General features: G+C 39.7%; 2 protein-coding genes across 2 annotated transcripts; one reads left to right on the top strand and one right to left on the bottom strand.

Moving 5' to 3' along the window:
• Positions 1–940: 940 nt before the first annotated feature.
• Positions 941–5,191, top strand: LOC115801134 (gastrin-releasing peptide receptor-like). Its single transcript, XM_030758855.1, has 3 exons — positions 941–1,356; positions 2,732–3,083; positions 4,877–5,191. Exons 1-3 carry the CDS (start codon positions 941–943, stop codon positions 5,189–5,191), a joined length of 1,083 nt encoding a protein of 360 aa, XP_030614715.1.
• Positions 5,192–11,046: 5,855 nt separating this feature from the next.
• Positions 11,047–16,337, bottom strand: asb11 (ankyrin repeat and SOCS box containing 11). Its single transcript, XM_030758748.1, has 7 exons — positions 16,200–16,337; positions 15,823–15,902; positions 15,612–15,719; positions 13,292–13,442; positions 13,080–13,214; positions 11,279–11,467; positions 11,047–11,187 (listed from the first exon to the last, which is right to left on the bottom strand). Exons 1-7 carry the CDS (start codon positions 16,294–16,296, stop codon positions 11,063–11,065), a joined length of 885 nt encoding a protein of 294 aa, XP_030614608.1. The 5' UTR covers positions 16,297–16,337; the 3' UTR covers positions 11,047–11,062.
• Positions 16,338–17,156: the final 819 nt, after the last annotated feature.

Raw genomic sequence — 17,156 nt, 5'->3', positions numbered from 1 at the left:
CAGCGCTGGAGCCAATATGAGACTCCAGAAGTTGGACTTTGTCCAAATTTTATATATCTTCAGAAGAAACAAACTCTTTAAATATATTTTTATGCAATTTTGTTGCTCCACAAGAGGAACAGAGGAATTTGGCTAATTTATACCAGGAAGCGTTTTTTTTTTTTTTTTAATAAACTGTAAACAGAAGGCATGGTACAGTGAAACTGTTCAGATGTACTTATGTGAGTGCTGTACAGTGTGAGCATCCTTTAATCAAACTATGGGCATTTACCACCGGCTTACATACAGTTTCATTTATACATGAAAAATAACTACAGAGTACATTTTGGTCACAATTTTTAAATTTAACATCATATTCAAAGAAGACTATTTATGCTAAACAGGGAATGATGAAATATTATGTAACCAAGCAATATAATTAATTTTCCCTTTACAAACACGTTCTGCGACCTAAGGTTTGTTTTTTTTCTTCAAAGCTTTATATTGAATTTCGCAGCACATCTATTAGAAGTCCATTGTTTGAATATTTGCCCCAGCTTTAATGACGCATGATACCACTCTATAAATGTCTTTATATTGTAAATAGATCTGATTATTCAGAGGTATACTGATCTTTAGCGCCTCCTGATATCATTCTGCGACTAAATGGGCAGTAGCTTCAATTTTACGCACGTCTTTCCTGCCAGTGTTCATTGGAGGGCTGATGCTTCCATATCATAAATGTTCTCGGATCAGGTAAACAAGCCTCTTAGTGGGGAATATGTTGATTTTTTTTTTCAACGGCTTTTAACACAATGGTAACTGTAGTTCAGTCAGATCAGACTATAAAGCCCATGCTTTAAGCCCGTGACGCACGCGTCAGCGGGGAGGCATAGTTTATAAAGCCAGTCAATAAAGGCATGACTGTTAGGACTGAATTTGCAGACTGAAGACCGCCGATATGTCGCTGGAGGATCAGTTCATGTTAAGCCCTGAGGACAGCACAGTTCTGCTTCTGAATGTTTCAAAAATATTTGGCGACTCAGGAAGAGAGCAGCACCGTTACAGCATCTGGCTCCCTGGTATCGGTATCGCTGCCATCTACGGGATTATCATCATCGTGGGGCTGGTTGGAAATGTCACTTTAATGAAGACGTGTCTGCTGGTGAGGTCCATGCGGACGGTACCCAACTTGTTCCTGTCCAGCTTGGCTTTGGGGGACCTGCTGCTGCTGGTGACCTGCGCCCCGGTGGACGCCAGCCGATATTTGGTGGACGAGTGGCTCTTCGGCCGAGTTGGATGCAAACTGATCCCGTTCATCCAACTGACCTCGGTGGGAGTCTCCGTGTTCACTCTCACTGCTCTCTCCGCTGACCGGTACCTGTCACACAGTCAGTCTGAACTGCTTCAACCCCCCTTTTAACTCTTTGTGTTTCTTAAGCATTAGTTTCCTTTAGAGTCATTAATAATCCCCGCAGGACATGATGCTTAGAAATCGTGAAAAAGATGCGCTTTTACGCATGTCTGCAGCATTATATAGACATGGTGTAGAAAGTTTTACAGATTTACAAATGATCAAGCTACTCCCAAAGAGACTCCCTAAAAGACTTTTAGTATTTGAATTTTAAATGTTAATTTATTAATTCATTGCTGTAAATAAATCCGGTGTTCTTCTTTCTGAAATCAACCTTAAAAGTATTGCAGTTTTCTAGGAATTTATACTGGCTAAATAAAACGTTTTAATACTGAATGCAACTGAATATTTTTTTGATTTTTTTTTAATCTAACAAGTGGAATACCCTCAAGCACTCAATCAATTCAACCTCAGCTACACTTGCTGATTGCTTGTCCATTTAGAAAGGGGAACTTTAAATTATTCTGAGCAATCTGAGCTAGACAATGAACTAAATTAATCTCACAGCCAGTGTCCAAATTTTCTCAAAGATATTAACAAGGATGCACCACTGCATTGTCTGTAAAATGTCTCCTTTGAAGCTTTTAGAGTAGTCTGCTAACCATTAGGCTCTTGCTCGAATATTAAGTGCACTATTATTTAGATGTTTGTGGGTTAGATTGATTAAATATAGATAAAGCTTCACAGCTGGGGGTCTGCACCTCTGGGCAGAGTCAGGAGGAGAAGAAAAAGATGATTTGAAAATATTTGTCTCTGTCAGACTCTCCTCAGATCTCTGCTTAGATCTTTGAGAATTAAACAATGCCTACATCCAAGGATTATTAATCATTGTGCTGATCTGAGATCACAAACAGGGTCCAGGTGTGGATTTTAGTGAAGCACATGTATGAAAATGTGTCGAGGATGTTTTAGATTTCCACTGTATTTAATTTTGCTGCAAATTTAATAAAGAGGCACAAAGATTTTGACAGGTAATCAAGTTGATTGCGGAGTAACCATCAAAGTGTTTTTATGTTTGTTCACTGCTTTGCTGCTATTGAGACAGAAAAACACTGGGCCACAGTTTGAGCATTAAACACCAGCTGTAATTAGCATTCTGACTCTCAGCGCAGGAGCTTTTCTCATCTCCTGTTTCCTTTCATTCAAAGCCTGCTTTAATTTTCTCTGCTACAGTCAGATAATCTAGTTTGATTAGAAAACCAAACTGTGCCTGCTGTTAAAAATCAGCCGTGAGATAATAAGTCTTTTTTTTTTGCTGCATTTATTTTTGATTTGTGTTCATAATGAAGAAACTGTAGTGAGCTCATCTTCATCCATAAATGGCATTTCTTCTACCAGGTACAAGGCCATCGTCAAACCACTGGACATCAACAAGTCCAGTGCTGCTCTCAGCATCAGTTTACGGGCGGGGATGATCTGGCTGCTCTCGGTGACTCTGGCTGTACCAGAAGCCGTCTTCTCAGACCTGCACACCTTCACCACCAGCCACACCAACGAGACGTTTGTGACCTGTGCTCCTTACCCGCACGCGGGGGGGCTGCACCCCAAGATCCACTCTACCGCTTCATTCCTCATCTTCTACATCATTCCCCTCTTCATTATATCTGTCTACTACTGCTTCATCGCTCGCAGTCTGGTCAGGAGCTCTGCAGACATCCCTGCTGAAGGACACCTGCACCTCCAGAAACAGGTCAGAGCCTAGTTCTTCTTCTTTCTTTCTTTCTTTCTTTCTTTCTTTCTTTCTTTCTTTCTTTCTTCTTTCTTTCTTTCTTTCTTTCTTTCTTTCTTTCTTTCTTCACAGAAAAATTAATAAGCTTCCCACTGGGTGCAGGGATAACAGCTGTATTCAAAACCTTAATTCACACTAATTAACACATTTTATCCAGATTAACATCTTTTGGAGCTGGAGCATTTGTTGCTGGGACCTCGTTGATCCCCACTGTCCATTTAAATTTCTTTCCCCCTCCAGACACCCAGAAACTAACTGGCTCTGGGAACCTGATGATCAGTCAGCAGTCAATTAGTTGACTGGAGGGAGATTAAAGATGGGTTATTTATCTTTATTTCAAAGTCAGCAGAGACAGGGAGAGAGAAAGAGAACGAAAACAGTTTCACAGTAACTATTAGGTCATCCAACCCCTTGAACGAATGTACTCTAATTTCTTAATTTTTTTTCCAATAGATAACCAGATCTTAGCCCAAAATAGTGCTTTGATGGTGTAAAACTGGGCTGAAATTGAATGAAAGCCATATTTCACTGTGTTCTGACACTCACTCCACTAAATCAATCAATTATTAAAGAAAAAACGAGGATGTGCTGAGAATTAAAGTAATTGCTGGCCACAGCCTGGAAACACATCATCAGTTTTGAAGGTTTTTGTGCCTTTCGTTTTCTGGTTGCCTGGTAACTCCCAGTAAAGGAGTCCCTGAACCCCTGATTAATTGCAAATTATATTTTAAAATTAAGCTTCTGTCCCCTCAAAAAAAGAAAGAAAGAAAGATCAGAACCTATTTTTTTAATCTGCCAAAGTGGAAACTTCTTTTTAGTTAACACAAACACAGCCTTAGACTATAGGCTGTCTTGTCTAATGAGCCTTGTCTAATGGTGTCACACATTGGTTAATAGGTTATTGAAATCCTGTTTTGAAGCTTCGATTTGATCTTTCTGGCTATTGCTATCCTGTGACAAGAGCGGTGTTGATTTCACTTGAGAAACTAAAGGCAACTATACATTATAATATTTAATGTATGCTGCCGTGATTGTGTTTGTTTGCTTGGGTATTTGCCTACGGCGAGGGCTTTTTTTTTCAACCAATGCAAACATGCTGCCATGCAGTCCTCCAAAATCCAAACTGCATGTTGCTCAGCGTGGATGATGCCGTGTATGGGTTCAATGCTTATTGGCTGAGAAGTGGGTGGAACGGGGAAGAGAGGAACGGGAGAAGCATGGACATCAAATATAAAAAAATACAGTATGAAAAGCACAGACAGTGGCTGCAGAGGACCTGTTTCAATGGCTGGCTGATGGACCAGCAGCAGCACATGCAAGAGTAGCCCACAGTCCGATTATACCATATATTTTTGACAACAAACAACTGCCTACAGACTGCCAACATGTTAATACTGCTAAATTGAGCCATAAGGCAGGAACTTGTCAATCCCAAACGATTTCCTACAACACACCCTGCTTTGTTGGTTATTTTACTCTCAATTAGACGCTAATTTATAAAAATAAGAATTAGATTCAAAAACATTTGAAACAGGAGCTTGAGACCAAAAATTTATGAGGAAAGAGTTGACTGAGGTCTTAAATTAAGAGCACAGTGAGGTTAATTGCTCACAGGCTTCCATACCAGAGGAGTCAATGCTGGCCATTATAAGGAATGATTTGGCTCCACTATTTAGTCCATCCAGCCATCCATCCATCCATCCATCCATCCAACAGATGCAGAACTTACTTTCTCCTCTCTCCTCTCCTGTCAGATCAGGTCCAGGAAGCGTCTGGCCAAAACTGTGCTGGTGTTTGTCGGCTTGTTTGCACTCTGCTGGCTCCCCAGTCATGTGATCTACCTGTACCGCTCCTACCACTACGACCAGGTGGACACGTCGCTGGGCCACTTCATCGCCAGCGTGTGCGCTCGCATCTTGGCCTTCACCAACTCTTGCGTGAACCCGTTTGCTCTGTACCTGATGAGCAAAAGCTTCAGCAAACACTTCAAAAAGCAGCTGCTGTGCTGCACCTCTCCCAGTGAGCTGCACAGCCAGAGCAGCAGGAGTACAAACGTAACGACCGTCTGAAGGAATCGTGAACCTCACATCTGTACTTTGGCAGTATTCAAGTCACTTTTGAGTTTGGTAACATGATGGCAGATTTAAAAAAAATAACTGAGTTGTCAACAGTTGAAGTTAAATTAAAAAATAAAAGATGCTGCTGTGTAAATCTCTGAGTTGCCATGATGACCCCAAACCCAACCCTAAACAATCAGGATAAGGAAATTTGGTTTTATTAATTTGTTCTTTCAAGTCTTAGCAATCAGGGAACAAAGAAAACAATCATGCTGACACATCAAAAACTATTCATTTTTTTTCCCCCAAAAGTTTTTTTTGGCCTTATATACAGTTGGAGTTACCACCTATGATGGCTTATACCTCAAAGGGTTTTTAAAAAATGTCGGTAAAAAACAAAAACGTAACTCCTGAAGTTCTCAGGCTGCTTGTCACAAATGCTGCTTACTTCAGGAGAATATTTTTTGTACGCGTTCCTTGGTGGCAAAGTGTAATATGAAAGGGGCCCATTAAGTTATTTCATATTTTATTCTGAAACTACATAAGAGTAGCTTTTCATGATTGCCACAAAATAATTACCACATAAAAGGCACACCTACTTATCTTACTTGTTTCACACCATTGAAAAGCAACAACAAACGGGAGTCTGCATCAGGTAGCGAGTCTGAGTAATATAATCTGCAGCTTCTCAGATCCACCTGTACAGGCTTGGTCTGATCCAGAACAGAGGGGAGTGCACAAACAACAAAGATTACAGCATAATATCTCCCTTTACTTCAGAATATTACTCTCATTGCTTACCTATTGTAGGACATTATGGTGGATTTAGTCTTTCATTTACAAGCTGAAAATTATTTGTATGGATTTCTGTTATGTGGGAAATTGTCAGGAAATACACATCTGGTAAAATACACCAAGGAGCTGCAACCAGAGTTTGAATTTGCAGGCATGCTGTGCCTGTAGTAGATGACCATATAAGGAAATCCGCAATGAGTTGATCAATAGAAAAAAACAAACAAACAAAAAGAAACTGTGAGGTGTGTTTCTTGCATTTACAGAAACTCACTGGACACTTTGTTTAGGTACATCTTTCTAGTACTGGGTTGGACCCCATTTTGTATTCAGAACTGCCTGAATTCTTCACAGCATTGGTTCAACAAAGTGCTGGAAAGACTCCTCAGAGATTTTGGTCCACACCCACATGACTATATCACACGGTTGCTGCAGATTTGTTGGCTGCACATCAATGATGTGAATCTCATGTTCCACCACATCCCAAAGGTGCTCTGCTGGATTGAGATCTGGTGACTGTGGAGGTCATTTGTCATGTTGCAGAAACCAGCTTGAGATGATTTGAGCTTTGTGACATTGTGTGTCAGCCTGCTGGAAGCAGTCATCAGGACATGGGTACACTGTGGTCATAAAGGGATGGACATGGTCAGCAGCAATGTTAGGCTGTGGTGTTTAAATCATGCTCAATTGGTATTACGGGGCCAGAGTCTGCTAAGCAAATATCTCCCACACTGGCCTGAACCACTGACACAAGGCAGGATGGATCCATGCTTTCATGTTATTTACACCAAATCTGACTCTACCATCCAAATGTCACAGAAGAAATCACAACTAATCAGACTGGGCAGCATTTTTCCAATTCTCCATTGATCTGCTATAGCCTATCTACTTCAAGGTCTGATGTGTACATACCTCGGTTGTAACGAGCGGTTATTTGTGTTACTTTTACCTTCATATCAGCTTATAGCAGTCTGACTATTCTAATTTGACCTCTGGCATCAACAAGCCATTTTCACCCAGAGAGCTGCTCACTGGATATTTTCTGTTTTTCAGATCATTTTCTTTAAACCTTAAAGATGGTTGTGTGGGAAAAACCCAGCAAATCAGCAGTTTCTGAAGTACTCAGACCAGCCTGTCTGACACCAACAACCACACCACATATAAAGTGACTTAAATCACCTTTTTCCCCCATTCTGTTTGAACTTGAGTAGGTTGTTTTGACCATGTTTGCATGCCTAAATGTACTGAGTTACCACCATATGACTGGCTGATTAGATAATTGTACTAATGAGCATTTTCATAGGTGTAGGCTACCTAATAAGGTGGCCAATGAGTGTATTTTAATCCAATTTTAAAATTTTCCTGCATTTATTATGAGCATCTGACAATCTAACATTATAAATATGACACAATAAGTAAAATCACAAGAGGTCCTCTTTTTTTTTTTTTTAAATAAAACAGATCCAGATATGTATCACAAATCTTTGGGGATATAAAACCCCAAATCATGCAAAATTAAACTGAGTATTATTGTATGTCATCTGTTGTGTTCAATGAAATTTAGATGTGCTCTACTCCCACTCGCGTTGCGAACCATGCATGAAATTGCTCGATGTTTATTTTGTTGTTTGTTTATGTCTACTGTATAACATTTTTTTAAAAAGAAAAATGTCAGTGGAGGAGCGACTGCCTCTGACATTTGAAAGTTCATGAGCTGTAAAATATTCAAACTGAACGCAACAACTTCTGGTGTTCAGTGTACTGCAAAGAAATATTAAACCAGATTTATTGGTTGTTTATTTGCCAAACATCATATTATTAAAATGCTCAGATATCACAGATTGTGTACATGGTGACGTGAGGTTGTTAGTGATGTGCTGGTTGCTTTGCTTGTGTACAGTTGTGTACAGTGTGTCAGTTACATTCAGTAGCTATGTGCTGCTTCAGAATAAAGTATTTGATGATGAACCTGACACCTTTGTTTCTCTAGATATGGAGATGCTGTTGTTCAAAAGAAATAACTGTTGTTTCATCTGTTTCATTTTGGATGACTATCCAATTAAATTTTAGTCACAAAATATAACCTCAGCTCTTTGGTGTCTTCCTTTGTTAGATTAAATAACATAAAACCCAAACAAAAACTAATTTACAGTGGTAAAAACTGTTCAAAACAAACAAACATAAAAGCTGAATTATTAGCCCAGCACCCACTTGGAAGCAGCGGATGTCGACATTCTTAACATTTTGCTGTAATATTATCTCCAGTTATGCAAAGAACAGAGAAGAACTGAGGGTTTAAATACACACAAGGTAACTGGGGAGAGTGACCACAGTAGGAAACAACTGTTGACCCACGTGACACTAATGACACAAAGGAAGCAAAACTGAACACAAAGCACAGGGAACGGGACTGTCAAAATAAAACAGGATGTGAACAAACAAGACACAAATGCAGACCTGACACAACACAAGGAATGAAATACACAGGAGACAAGGGACAAAGACACAGAGACAAACAGACACTAGAACACAGAGATGCGGGAAGAAGAGAAGAACAAGAGAAGACAGGAACGGGATACAAGAAATATAACTAAAAGCAGAATTCAGAAACTATAACAAACTGTAAGCAACCTTAAAAACACAACTAGAGATATAACACAAACAGAACCTCAGAGAAGAAAATACAAAACAAAGCAAACAGCACAGGACCATGACAGGAACTTGTACTGCTCAAACTGAATAAATATAAAAGCTGGAGATGAGTTCTTTGGTATCACGATGAAAAGTCTTTCACTGTGTGACCTTTTCCTAAAAAGCTAGTTGACCAAATGAAGCTCAGAACTGTGTAACCGCTGAAATTCAGACCAAGCAGAAGAAAATTCATGAAAACATCCACCTTTACAAATCAACAGCATATACTGTATATACCTCTTGTAAAGCTTTTCCTGAAGGCTGAGGCTTTTCTTTGTCGTCTAGGTAAAGACACGTCAAGTTGAATCTGTTCTAACAAGTTCGTTCGGGTCTCTGCAGAGGTGACCTTTCAGAGTGACATTTGAAGTCAGAAAATTAATTCCCCCTGAGCAACACCAGTTGCAAAACACACTCTAACCCTCAGTTATTTGGATCCTTTACTGCTGCTGCTGCTGGTTCCCTTCATTTTTTTTTATCATTCATTTAAAAAAAAAATTCTACCCCTCATTATTAAACACAGATTCTGAGCCATGTGCAAAAACTGTAAAAATACACACATATTGTTCACATTAAATCCAGTCATTGTATTCAAGCATAACACACAGTGTATCTTGAGAATGCCAAGCTTTATTTGTGGAAATATTTTTTTTTGCTTTGTTCTCATCTGGATGGTGTCTGAGGTAGTTCACATGACAAAAATACACTCACAGGCCACTTTATTAGGTACCCTATTCAACTGCTCCTTAACACAAATATCTAATCAGTCAATCTCATGGCAGGAGCTCAGTGCATTTGGGCATATGGACAGTTCAAATCAAGCATCAGAATCTGTAAGAAAATTTAAGATTTAAGGGACTTTGAACGTGGCATGGTTGTTGGTGCCACATGGGCTGATCCGACTATTTCAGAAACTCCTGATCTGCTGGGATTTCCCAGCAACCATCTCTAGGGTTTACCGAGAATGATCCTTAAAAGAGAAGTGAGCAGCAGTTCTCTGGGTGAAAATACCTTGTTGATGTCAGAGGTCAGAAGAGAATAGCTTCGAGCTGATATGAAGGCAACATCCTGCACACAGGAGAGCATCTCTGAATGCACAATACATCAAACCCTGATACAAATGAGCTACAGCAGCAGAAGACAACACCAGGTACTCCTGTCAGCTAAGAATGGCATGCTTAAGCTATAATTAGCATGGATGCACCAAAATTGGACAATAGAAGATTGAAAAAAATGTTGCCTGGTCTGATGAGTCTCAATTTCTTCTGCATGGCAGGGTCGCAATTTGGTGTAAGCAACATGAACGCATGGATCCATCCTGCCTTGCATCAGTGGTTCAGGCTGTTGGCGGTGGTGTAATGGTGTGGGGGATATTTTCTTGGCACTTGCTGCTGACCATCTCCACTCCTTTATGACCACAGTGTACCCATCTTCTGATGGCATAGCATGCCATGTCAAAAAGTTCAAATCATCTCAAACTGGTTTCTTGATCACGACAATGAGTTCACTGTACTCAAGTGGCTTCCACAGTCAGCTGATCTCTATCCAGTAGAGCACCTTTGTGCAGCTGACAAATCTGCAGTAACTGTGTGATGCTATCATAACAATATGTTAAGAAATTATTCCTTTGACTCTTCTACTTTTGGCTCTGTATGATGTCAGAGAGGGAGGATGTGCCTGATGTGGTCACCTCATGCACACAGCCCATCTACCAAAATCTACTGCAGTAGATTCCACAGACAGAAATATGGAAATGTGACCATAATAGGCTCCATTGGTTAAAATGCACAAAACAATTTGAAACATTTGTGAGAAAAATAATTTTAAAAGAATTTCTTTGCATTTCTCTTCAAAGCTTGCCACCTGCATTACCCATAATGCAACTCAGCCTCTGACATTGCTGGTGTGAATTCCTGTGCGTTGTACTTATGGACATATTGTCTGTGGCTGTGCTTGTAGTGCTCAGCTACAAAGGTCTGGTCTGTAGTCTTGACCCCCAGTTGATGCTTAGTCAAATGACAGCCACAAAGCTCCCTGGGTAGCTAGTTTTATACAACTTTTTTCTTTTTAAAATATGCACCAGTACTCCCAAACATCTTTATGAAATACTTTGATATGTAAAGCTGGTGGTGTTCAACTTTAAAAACATTTTGGAATCATGTAAAATTCATGACCGCTGAATAGAAAGTACAAAAATACAAAAACCTGATCCATTAAAGTCCCTGCAGGATGAATGCAGCTCATCCTAGAGCCAAAATATTTCATTGAGCAATATTCAGAAAGCCGTTATTATAATACTAAAAGCATCTGAGTGATGAGATGAAAACTTTCTCTGAATATGGTGGCCTTTTTTTCTCTCCTCATGAACAGCGATGCAAAAATGTGAAGGATGACAGAGATGTGTCACTGGTAGAGAAGGAAGTCCTTGATACTGTGAGGAAGAAAGAGGCTCGAGGCTCTGTGCAGGCGACTTCTTCCGAGACTTCGACGAATGCGCGTGCGACAGAGCTGAGATAGATAGCAGGGACCTGGTCATGGGAGAGAAGTCACAGCTATTAACACCTCAGCTGCTGAAAATGAATGTGAGTGTCCTCTATGAGCGTGTACTTTAAAAGATACCTCTGTTCAGCAGTGCAGCTCTCACTGAGCTGTTTGGCTTTGACAGTTGAAGAGGAGTCTTTCCCTCGGCGTTCCTGCAACACCCGTCAGCTCCAAAATCCAGAAGAAGATCCACAATGCCGGCTTCTCCCTCCCGAACTGCAGCGTGCAGAGGACTGTCCTCCCCGCATCCAATCTGAACATCTGCTCCTGCTCAAACATGCAAACAGAGACGGTTCAACACCCAACAATGAGTCAAACAGGCAAAATCATGCAATTTAGACTAAAAACCATCCATGTGTTTTAGGTGGCATACAGTATTGTTAAAGCAGTATGTTCTTATTTATTAGTAAGTAAAGAAAAAGTTTTCAAAAAGAAATTCAAAGCATGGATATGAATAGTTTTATAAGATTTGCTCCCACATCTGAAAGGTTAGATTGACTAGAAAAGCTTTTAAACGTGTGCTGGTGTGAACTGTGACATATTGAGTTCTTGTTTCCATGGAAAGTGAAGGTGGGGGGGCCAGAGAAACAGCAGACTGTGCCACTAAAATTAACTCAGAAACCATCGGGAACAAAAATGTCAGATGCATTTAAATATTCTATGGCTGTGGAACGAATGGTTCTCTCCTTTATCGATTCATTTCAAATATGCAAAGACAAGACAGCAGTGTTAAATGTCACTTAACACCATCAAGTGCCTCCTTTTGTTCAATAAACAGTGACAAACTCAAAGATATTCAGTCTAGTTTGAGCGTTTAATTCCCAAAGATGAAAGGTGGCATGTAAGAAAAGTTCTGACAAAGCAAAGAATGTAATCCTCTCATTTGAAAAACATTAAATCAAATAATTAACTAATCACTGCATTCACTTTAAGATTCATGAAGTTATTGGCTTCATGATGATTTTTAAATTGGTTTTCCCCAAGTTCAGGTTATACCTCATGTCTAACACACAAAATGGATTTTTTTTTTGACAACTTTAGCACAATAAACCGTGAAATAACAGTTTGAGGCACCAGTTCCTGCAATTAAGAGTAAAAAAGACATGATGAGTTTTCTGGAGCTCCTTGGTAAATTTAACTCATTGAAAAAATACCTCATCAGACATAATAATAACTCAGTCTGATCAGTTGCATAGATTGTGCCTTTAGGTTTCTTCATTTTTATGACTGTATGTGATTTCAGATGAATTAGAAGATGAACTTTACAACTGATGACAATGAGTGGCTCCACAGTGCAGTGGTTTACACATGTGCTTAACATGAGAAAGATCCGTGATTTGAAACCAGGAGGAGACACAAATCCGTTTGGGGTTATATCAGGACGAGCTTCCGCCGTAATAATCTACCAAATCAAATATAATAGAAGTTTTTTTTTTTTACAACAGATTACAATAAATTCTTGTACAGCAAATTAAACTGAAAATATTAAAAATGAGCAAAATCAGCTCGAAATCAGCCAGCTGAAATATTCATATTATTTTTAATCCATCTGCAATAACAATCTTATTTTGTAAAAAATTAAAAAACAGAACATTTTGGAGTATACTGAACACTTATTATACATGCATTTAGCTAATATTACTTTAAAATTTTTTCTTTTTCTTTGTAAAAATCCTTCCTTGACCACAGGCATTCTTTGGTGTGTTTGTAGCTCTCAGGGATATTTTATTTAACTAGGTATGGCTTATTTTTACACATAATATTAAAATTTAGAAGTAAAACAAACAAAAAGCAACACCAGACAGAATGACAGACGTGGATGTCTGTTAATGCGGTAAACAGTTGTGTGTGACTTGTGATTCTTCCTGACTTGTATCACCTGAATACAGCAGCACCTGTACGCAGGCTGCAGCCTGGGCCATGCAGGCAGAGTAAAGCGGCGTCCCAACGTCTGGCAGCTCCAGATCAATCAGAGCTCCACAGGACAGCAGCAGCTCCAGACACTCTCTGTGATCTGATGAAAATAAAAATAACTGCTGCAATATAGTGCACCTTTATAACCATAAATTTCTTGCAAACGGACATGCATACCTTTCTTGGCAGCCTCATGGATGGGAGATGCCAGCCAGTAGGTGGTGTGGATGGAGGCACTGTGCTGCAGGATGAGCCTAACACAGGCAGCACTCCCGCTGCTGCAGGAGTTGAAGAGAGGTGTGGCGCCATCTGTTGACACTGCCTCTGCCTTAAGCGTATGTGGGGAAATGCATACAAAGGAACTGAGCTTAATTTGTTTAATTTATTCATGTACATGACACCAACATATCAGATAGAGCAAGCATCCCCTTGTCATGCAGGCTTCACGTCTGAACTCATATTTACTACATTAACTGTTTAATAAGAATTAAAAAAACATTTTTTAACCATCCAATCATTTAACTGCATATCCAGTTCAAGGTTTAAAGCAGGATTTGAAACTCATCCCTTATGAGTCAGCCCAGACAAGATGCCAGGCTATCACAGGCTAACACAGAGACAACGATTCACACTCACATTCACACCTTCACCCAACTTACAATTACTAATTAGCTTACCAAGCATATCTGTGAACTGTGGGTGGAGGCTGGAGTACACAGAGAAAACCCATGCACGCAAACGACACACACATGCACACACCAGGGTTATTATAGTTAACGAAAACGAACGAAATAACGAAAACTGAAATTGAAAAAACATTGTCGTTAACTGAAATAAATAAAAACTATAATTAAAAGGAAAAAACGATAACTAATTAAAACTGAATTGTGAGTTTACAAAACTAACTAAAACTAACTGAAATTATAAGCTGACTTTCATTTACTTGTTTTTTTTTTTTTTTAAGCCTTGTGGATTGATATGAAATCATTGTTTCCGCTCTCGGAGTTTAAGCTGGGAGCGCCACAGGACAACTGTGTGTGTGAGTGCGCATGTGCGTGCGCTCACCGCGCTGGTCCGCAAAGTAATAGCTGCGGTCTGCCGAGAAAGCGGCAGAGTCCCGTATGGAGGTTCTTTGAGTACAAACACCTGCACACGACCACAAGGTAATTAACACTCACAATCCAGCTACACAAGCATAAATGTGGACATGAGGTCGGCAAGTTCCGTAGGCTATGTACAGAGGCCGCAAAGACCCTGCAGGTTTAATTAGCAGCATCTAACCAAGCTAGCCTCAAAACAGAAGCAGCTTCAGGTGGTGAGAACATCAGGATGCAGCTGGATTTGAGCTTTGACTCCTTCAAAGAGTTTGTTTTTGTCACCACATGTAGCTGTTGTTAATCTACTGCACTGATGCTTAACTTTATTGTGGAGTTTATTGTAGAATTTATTGAGTTTGGGAGTTCATGTTTTTCTTTGTTTCTCCCTGTTGATGTCCATGTGTGTCCTTAATATTACACACATTTAGCATGTCTTGTGAACAGTTGGTTGTTGAATATATTTCTTTAAACTGTATCTTTTGTCAAGTTTTCATTACACAATAGTCACTTTTGCGCCTTGAATCTTGCACCTGATTAGGTATGAAAATACTAAAACTAATACTGAAACTAACTGAAACTAACTAAAACTAAGCATGAAACCAAAAATAAAAACTAATAAAAACGAGCAAAACCACTCTGAAAACTAATTAAAACTAACTGAATTAAAGAAAAAAAAGTAAAAACTAACTAAAACTAAACTATAATGTAAAATCCAAAACTATTATAACCCTGGCACACACACACACACACACACACCATTTTATAGCATTTTTACACCATTTTATACATTATCCTTCTAAATATTTTTCTAAAGTAACTGGACAATCTAATATCATTTTAAATATGATTGCTTTTAATACTGATGTAATTCCTCGTATTTCCTCCCTTGAGACGCTTACATATGTAATCCTTGGGATTAGTAGGTGACCTTAAAGGGCTTTTGTGTCTGCAAGAGCAACAACCCAAATACTGGCAATTTTATATTTAAAAAAAAAATGTCTCTGTGATGGTGACAATTCTGCCTTTTTTATAATGTCTTCAGTGCATACTTGTATATGATTTTGAGGTTATCAAAAGTGTTTGAGACCATACTTGCACAACAAAGGAGGGGTGATGATGCGATCATTCTTCTATTTCTGTAGTTTATCTGATGAAGTCTCGGAGTTGAGGCTTCCAAGTTAAACAGAACAGCTTTCCCAGCGGTCTTTGTTTTTTTTAAGTAATGCCAACCGTTAGCACTGATTTTCAAACATGTCACGTCAGATAAATCATGCCCAACCTTACATTTTTTTGGACAATATCCAAAGGTTTTTATATCTACGTCAGTCTAATTGCATAAAGAAAATAAACAAAATAAAAGGTTCGGAATATTTTGCTGGCAGAGAAAAACAAGTTCTTACATTTGCTCCATTATCCAGCAGTAACTTGGCACAAGCATAATGACCACCGAGACAAGCCTCGTGAAGCGGAGTGATCCCGTCCATGGTGAGAGTGTCCACATGACAGCCCTGCAGGGGAGAGATCATAGGATTTTCACTTTTGGTTCTTCACAGACAGTGATTGGGTTGTGCACTGCAAGTACTCTATGTACGGAACAAGGTTTAAGATTACCTGAGCGATGAGGGTCCTCAGGTGGAGGAGTCTGCCCTGAAAGGCCGCTTCATGGAGTGGAGTTCTGTCAGACCAGAAGTCTGAGACACAGAGAATAAAATCAGGAAGGTCTCCACGTTCAGAAAGCACAAAGACCAAGTGGTGTGGGCAAGAGATCCTAGTCTCTCTCCACTGTAACCTCATTTGAATACTTATTTTTCTGGTTTCTCAGTGCTACCCCAACCCTAAAACACTAAACAACTTCCCCCAAAGGTTCTGCTGTCTACTGCAGCATCAAATTTTGCATGGGAAGTTCTTAAGTCTGAAGCAAACACACAGGGTTAACTTTTGCATTCATGCAATGGGAAACTACAGTTACATACAAAGATCAAACTCACCAGCCATCAGGGAGTTGCACATCAGCCCCCCGTAGATGGATAAATGCCTCTCCCAAGGCTGCAACCACAGGGAAACATCTGTATGCACAGCAGCCATGATGAAAATGAAATACTAGCAGATCCCTCCACCAATGTCCACGACTCCAGCTCAACCAGATACACAGACCTGAATTCGGCCTTCCTCCCTCTCTTATCTGGGTCCTTGGTCACCTCCCCCACATTACCACCTTCCACCCACTTTCACCCCAGTTCATGGTGAAAGTCAACAGTATGTGCATAACAATAGCTGCTAGAATGATCCTGTAGCTCATGAATCTTGAACAAAGCACATAAGGAGAGTCAAGTACCAGGACAAGGTTTTCACACTGTAGATACTGTATTTGGGTGACAAAAGAGCAGCGTCTCTCTCTGTGAATTGTGCATCTTCTCCTAGAACATATTTTCAACTTAAGGCACAGTATGTGTTACCGCCACCACCAATAAATATATATAAATATATTATTACCACATGAACTAAATGAAATGCACTAAACTACAAAATGTAGCAAAGCAAATAATCCAAAACAAATTCCTTGACTCCAAAAGAAGAAAATGGTGTATTTGTCTTAACCCCTTAACGCCTGTTGTTGCAAATATGCGACTAACCGTTTGATTCAATCAACCAGCCAAGATAGCGCCTGCATTCCCCCAATGCCTGTTAGTGCATATTCGCTACGGACCTAGGAACCTTTGACAAGCACTTGTTTCTACTGGGATCGCAAAGTGGCGGATTTATTTCGTGTTTACGCACGAGGATTACTCTGTTACTCCTACCTGTCGGTAGGAGGCTGGAAAATTTGATCCTGGGGTGTATATAAGGTAAGTTGTGCTAAGATAAAAATACTCACCTGTTTATTGTGGTCTTATACACTCGACATAATGATGTGAACTATTTGTGACAAGTGTTTTTGAAGTTAT

The sequence above is a fragment of the Archocentrus centrarchus genome, chromosome 21, assembly GCF_007364275.1.
Source record: "Archocentrus centrarchus isolate MPI-CPG fArcCen1 chromosome 21, fArcCen1, whole genome shotgun sequence".
In the NCBI taxonomy this organism is placed as follows: domain Eukaryota; kingdom Metazoa; phylum Chordata; class Actinopteri; order Cichliformes; family Cichlidae; genus Archocentrus; species Archocentrus centrarchus.
Note: the sequence above shows the minus strand (reverse complement) of the source record. Positions and strands in the feature narration are given on the sequence as shown.

Excerpts from the sequence above, each read along its gene's own strand:
- LOC115801134 (XM_030758855.1), top strand. The coding sequence starts at position 941 with ATGTCGCTGGAGGATCAGTTCATGTTAAGCCCTGAGGACAGCACAGTT. Across the intron at positions 1,357-2,731 it reads ACTGCTCTCTCCGCTGACCG|GTACAAGGCCATCGTCAAAC; the intron begins GTACCTGTCACA and ends TTCTTCTACCAG. Across the intron at positions 3,084-4,876 it reads ACCTGCACCTCCAGAAACAG|ATCAGGTCCAGGAAGCGTCT; the intron begins GTCAGAGCCTAG and ends CTCTCCTGTCAG.
- asb11 (XM_030758748.1), bottom strand. The coding sequence starts at position 16,296 with ATGGCTGCTGTGCATACAGATGTTTCCCTGTGGTTGCAGCCTTGGGAG. Across the intron at positions 13,215-13,291 it reads CCATGAGGCTGCCAAGAAAG|ATCACAGAGAGTGTCTGGAG; the intron begins GTATGCATGTCC and ends TATTTTCATCAG. Across the intron at positions 11,468-13,079 it reads ACAGGTGCTGCTGTATTCAG|GAGCAGATGTTCAGATTGGA; the intron begins GTGATACAAGTC and ends ATGTTTGAGCAG.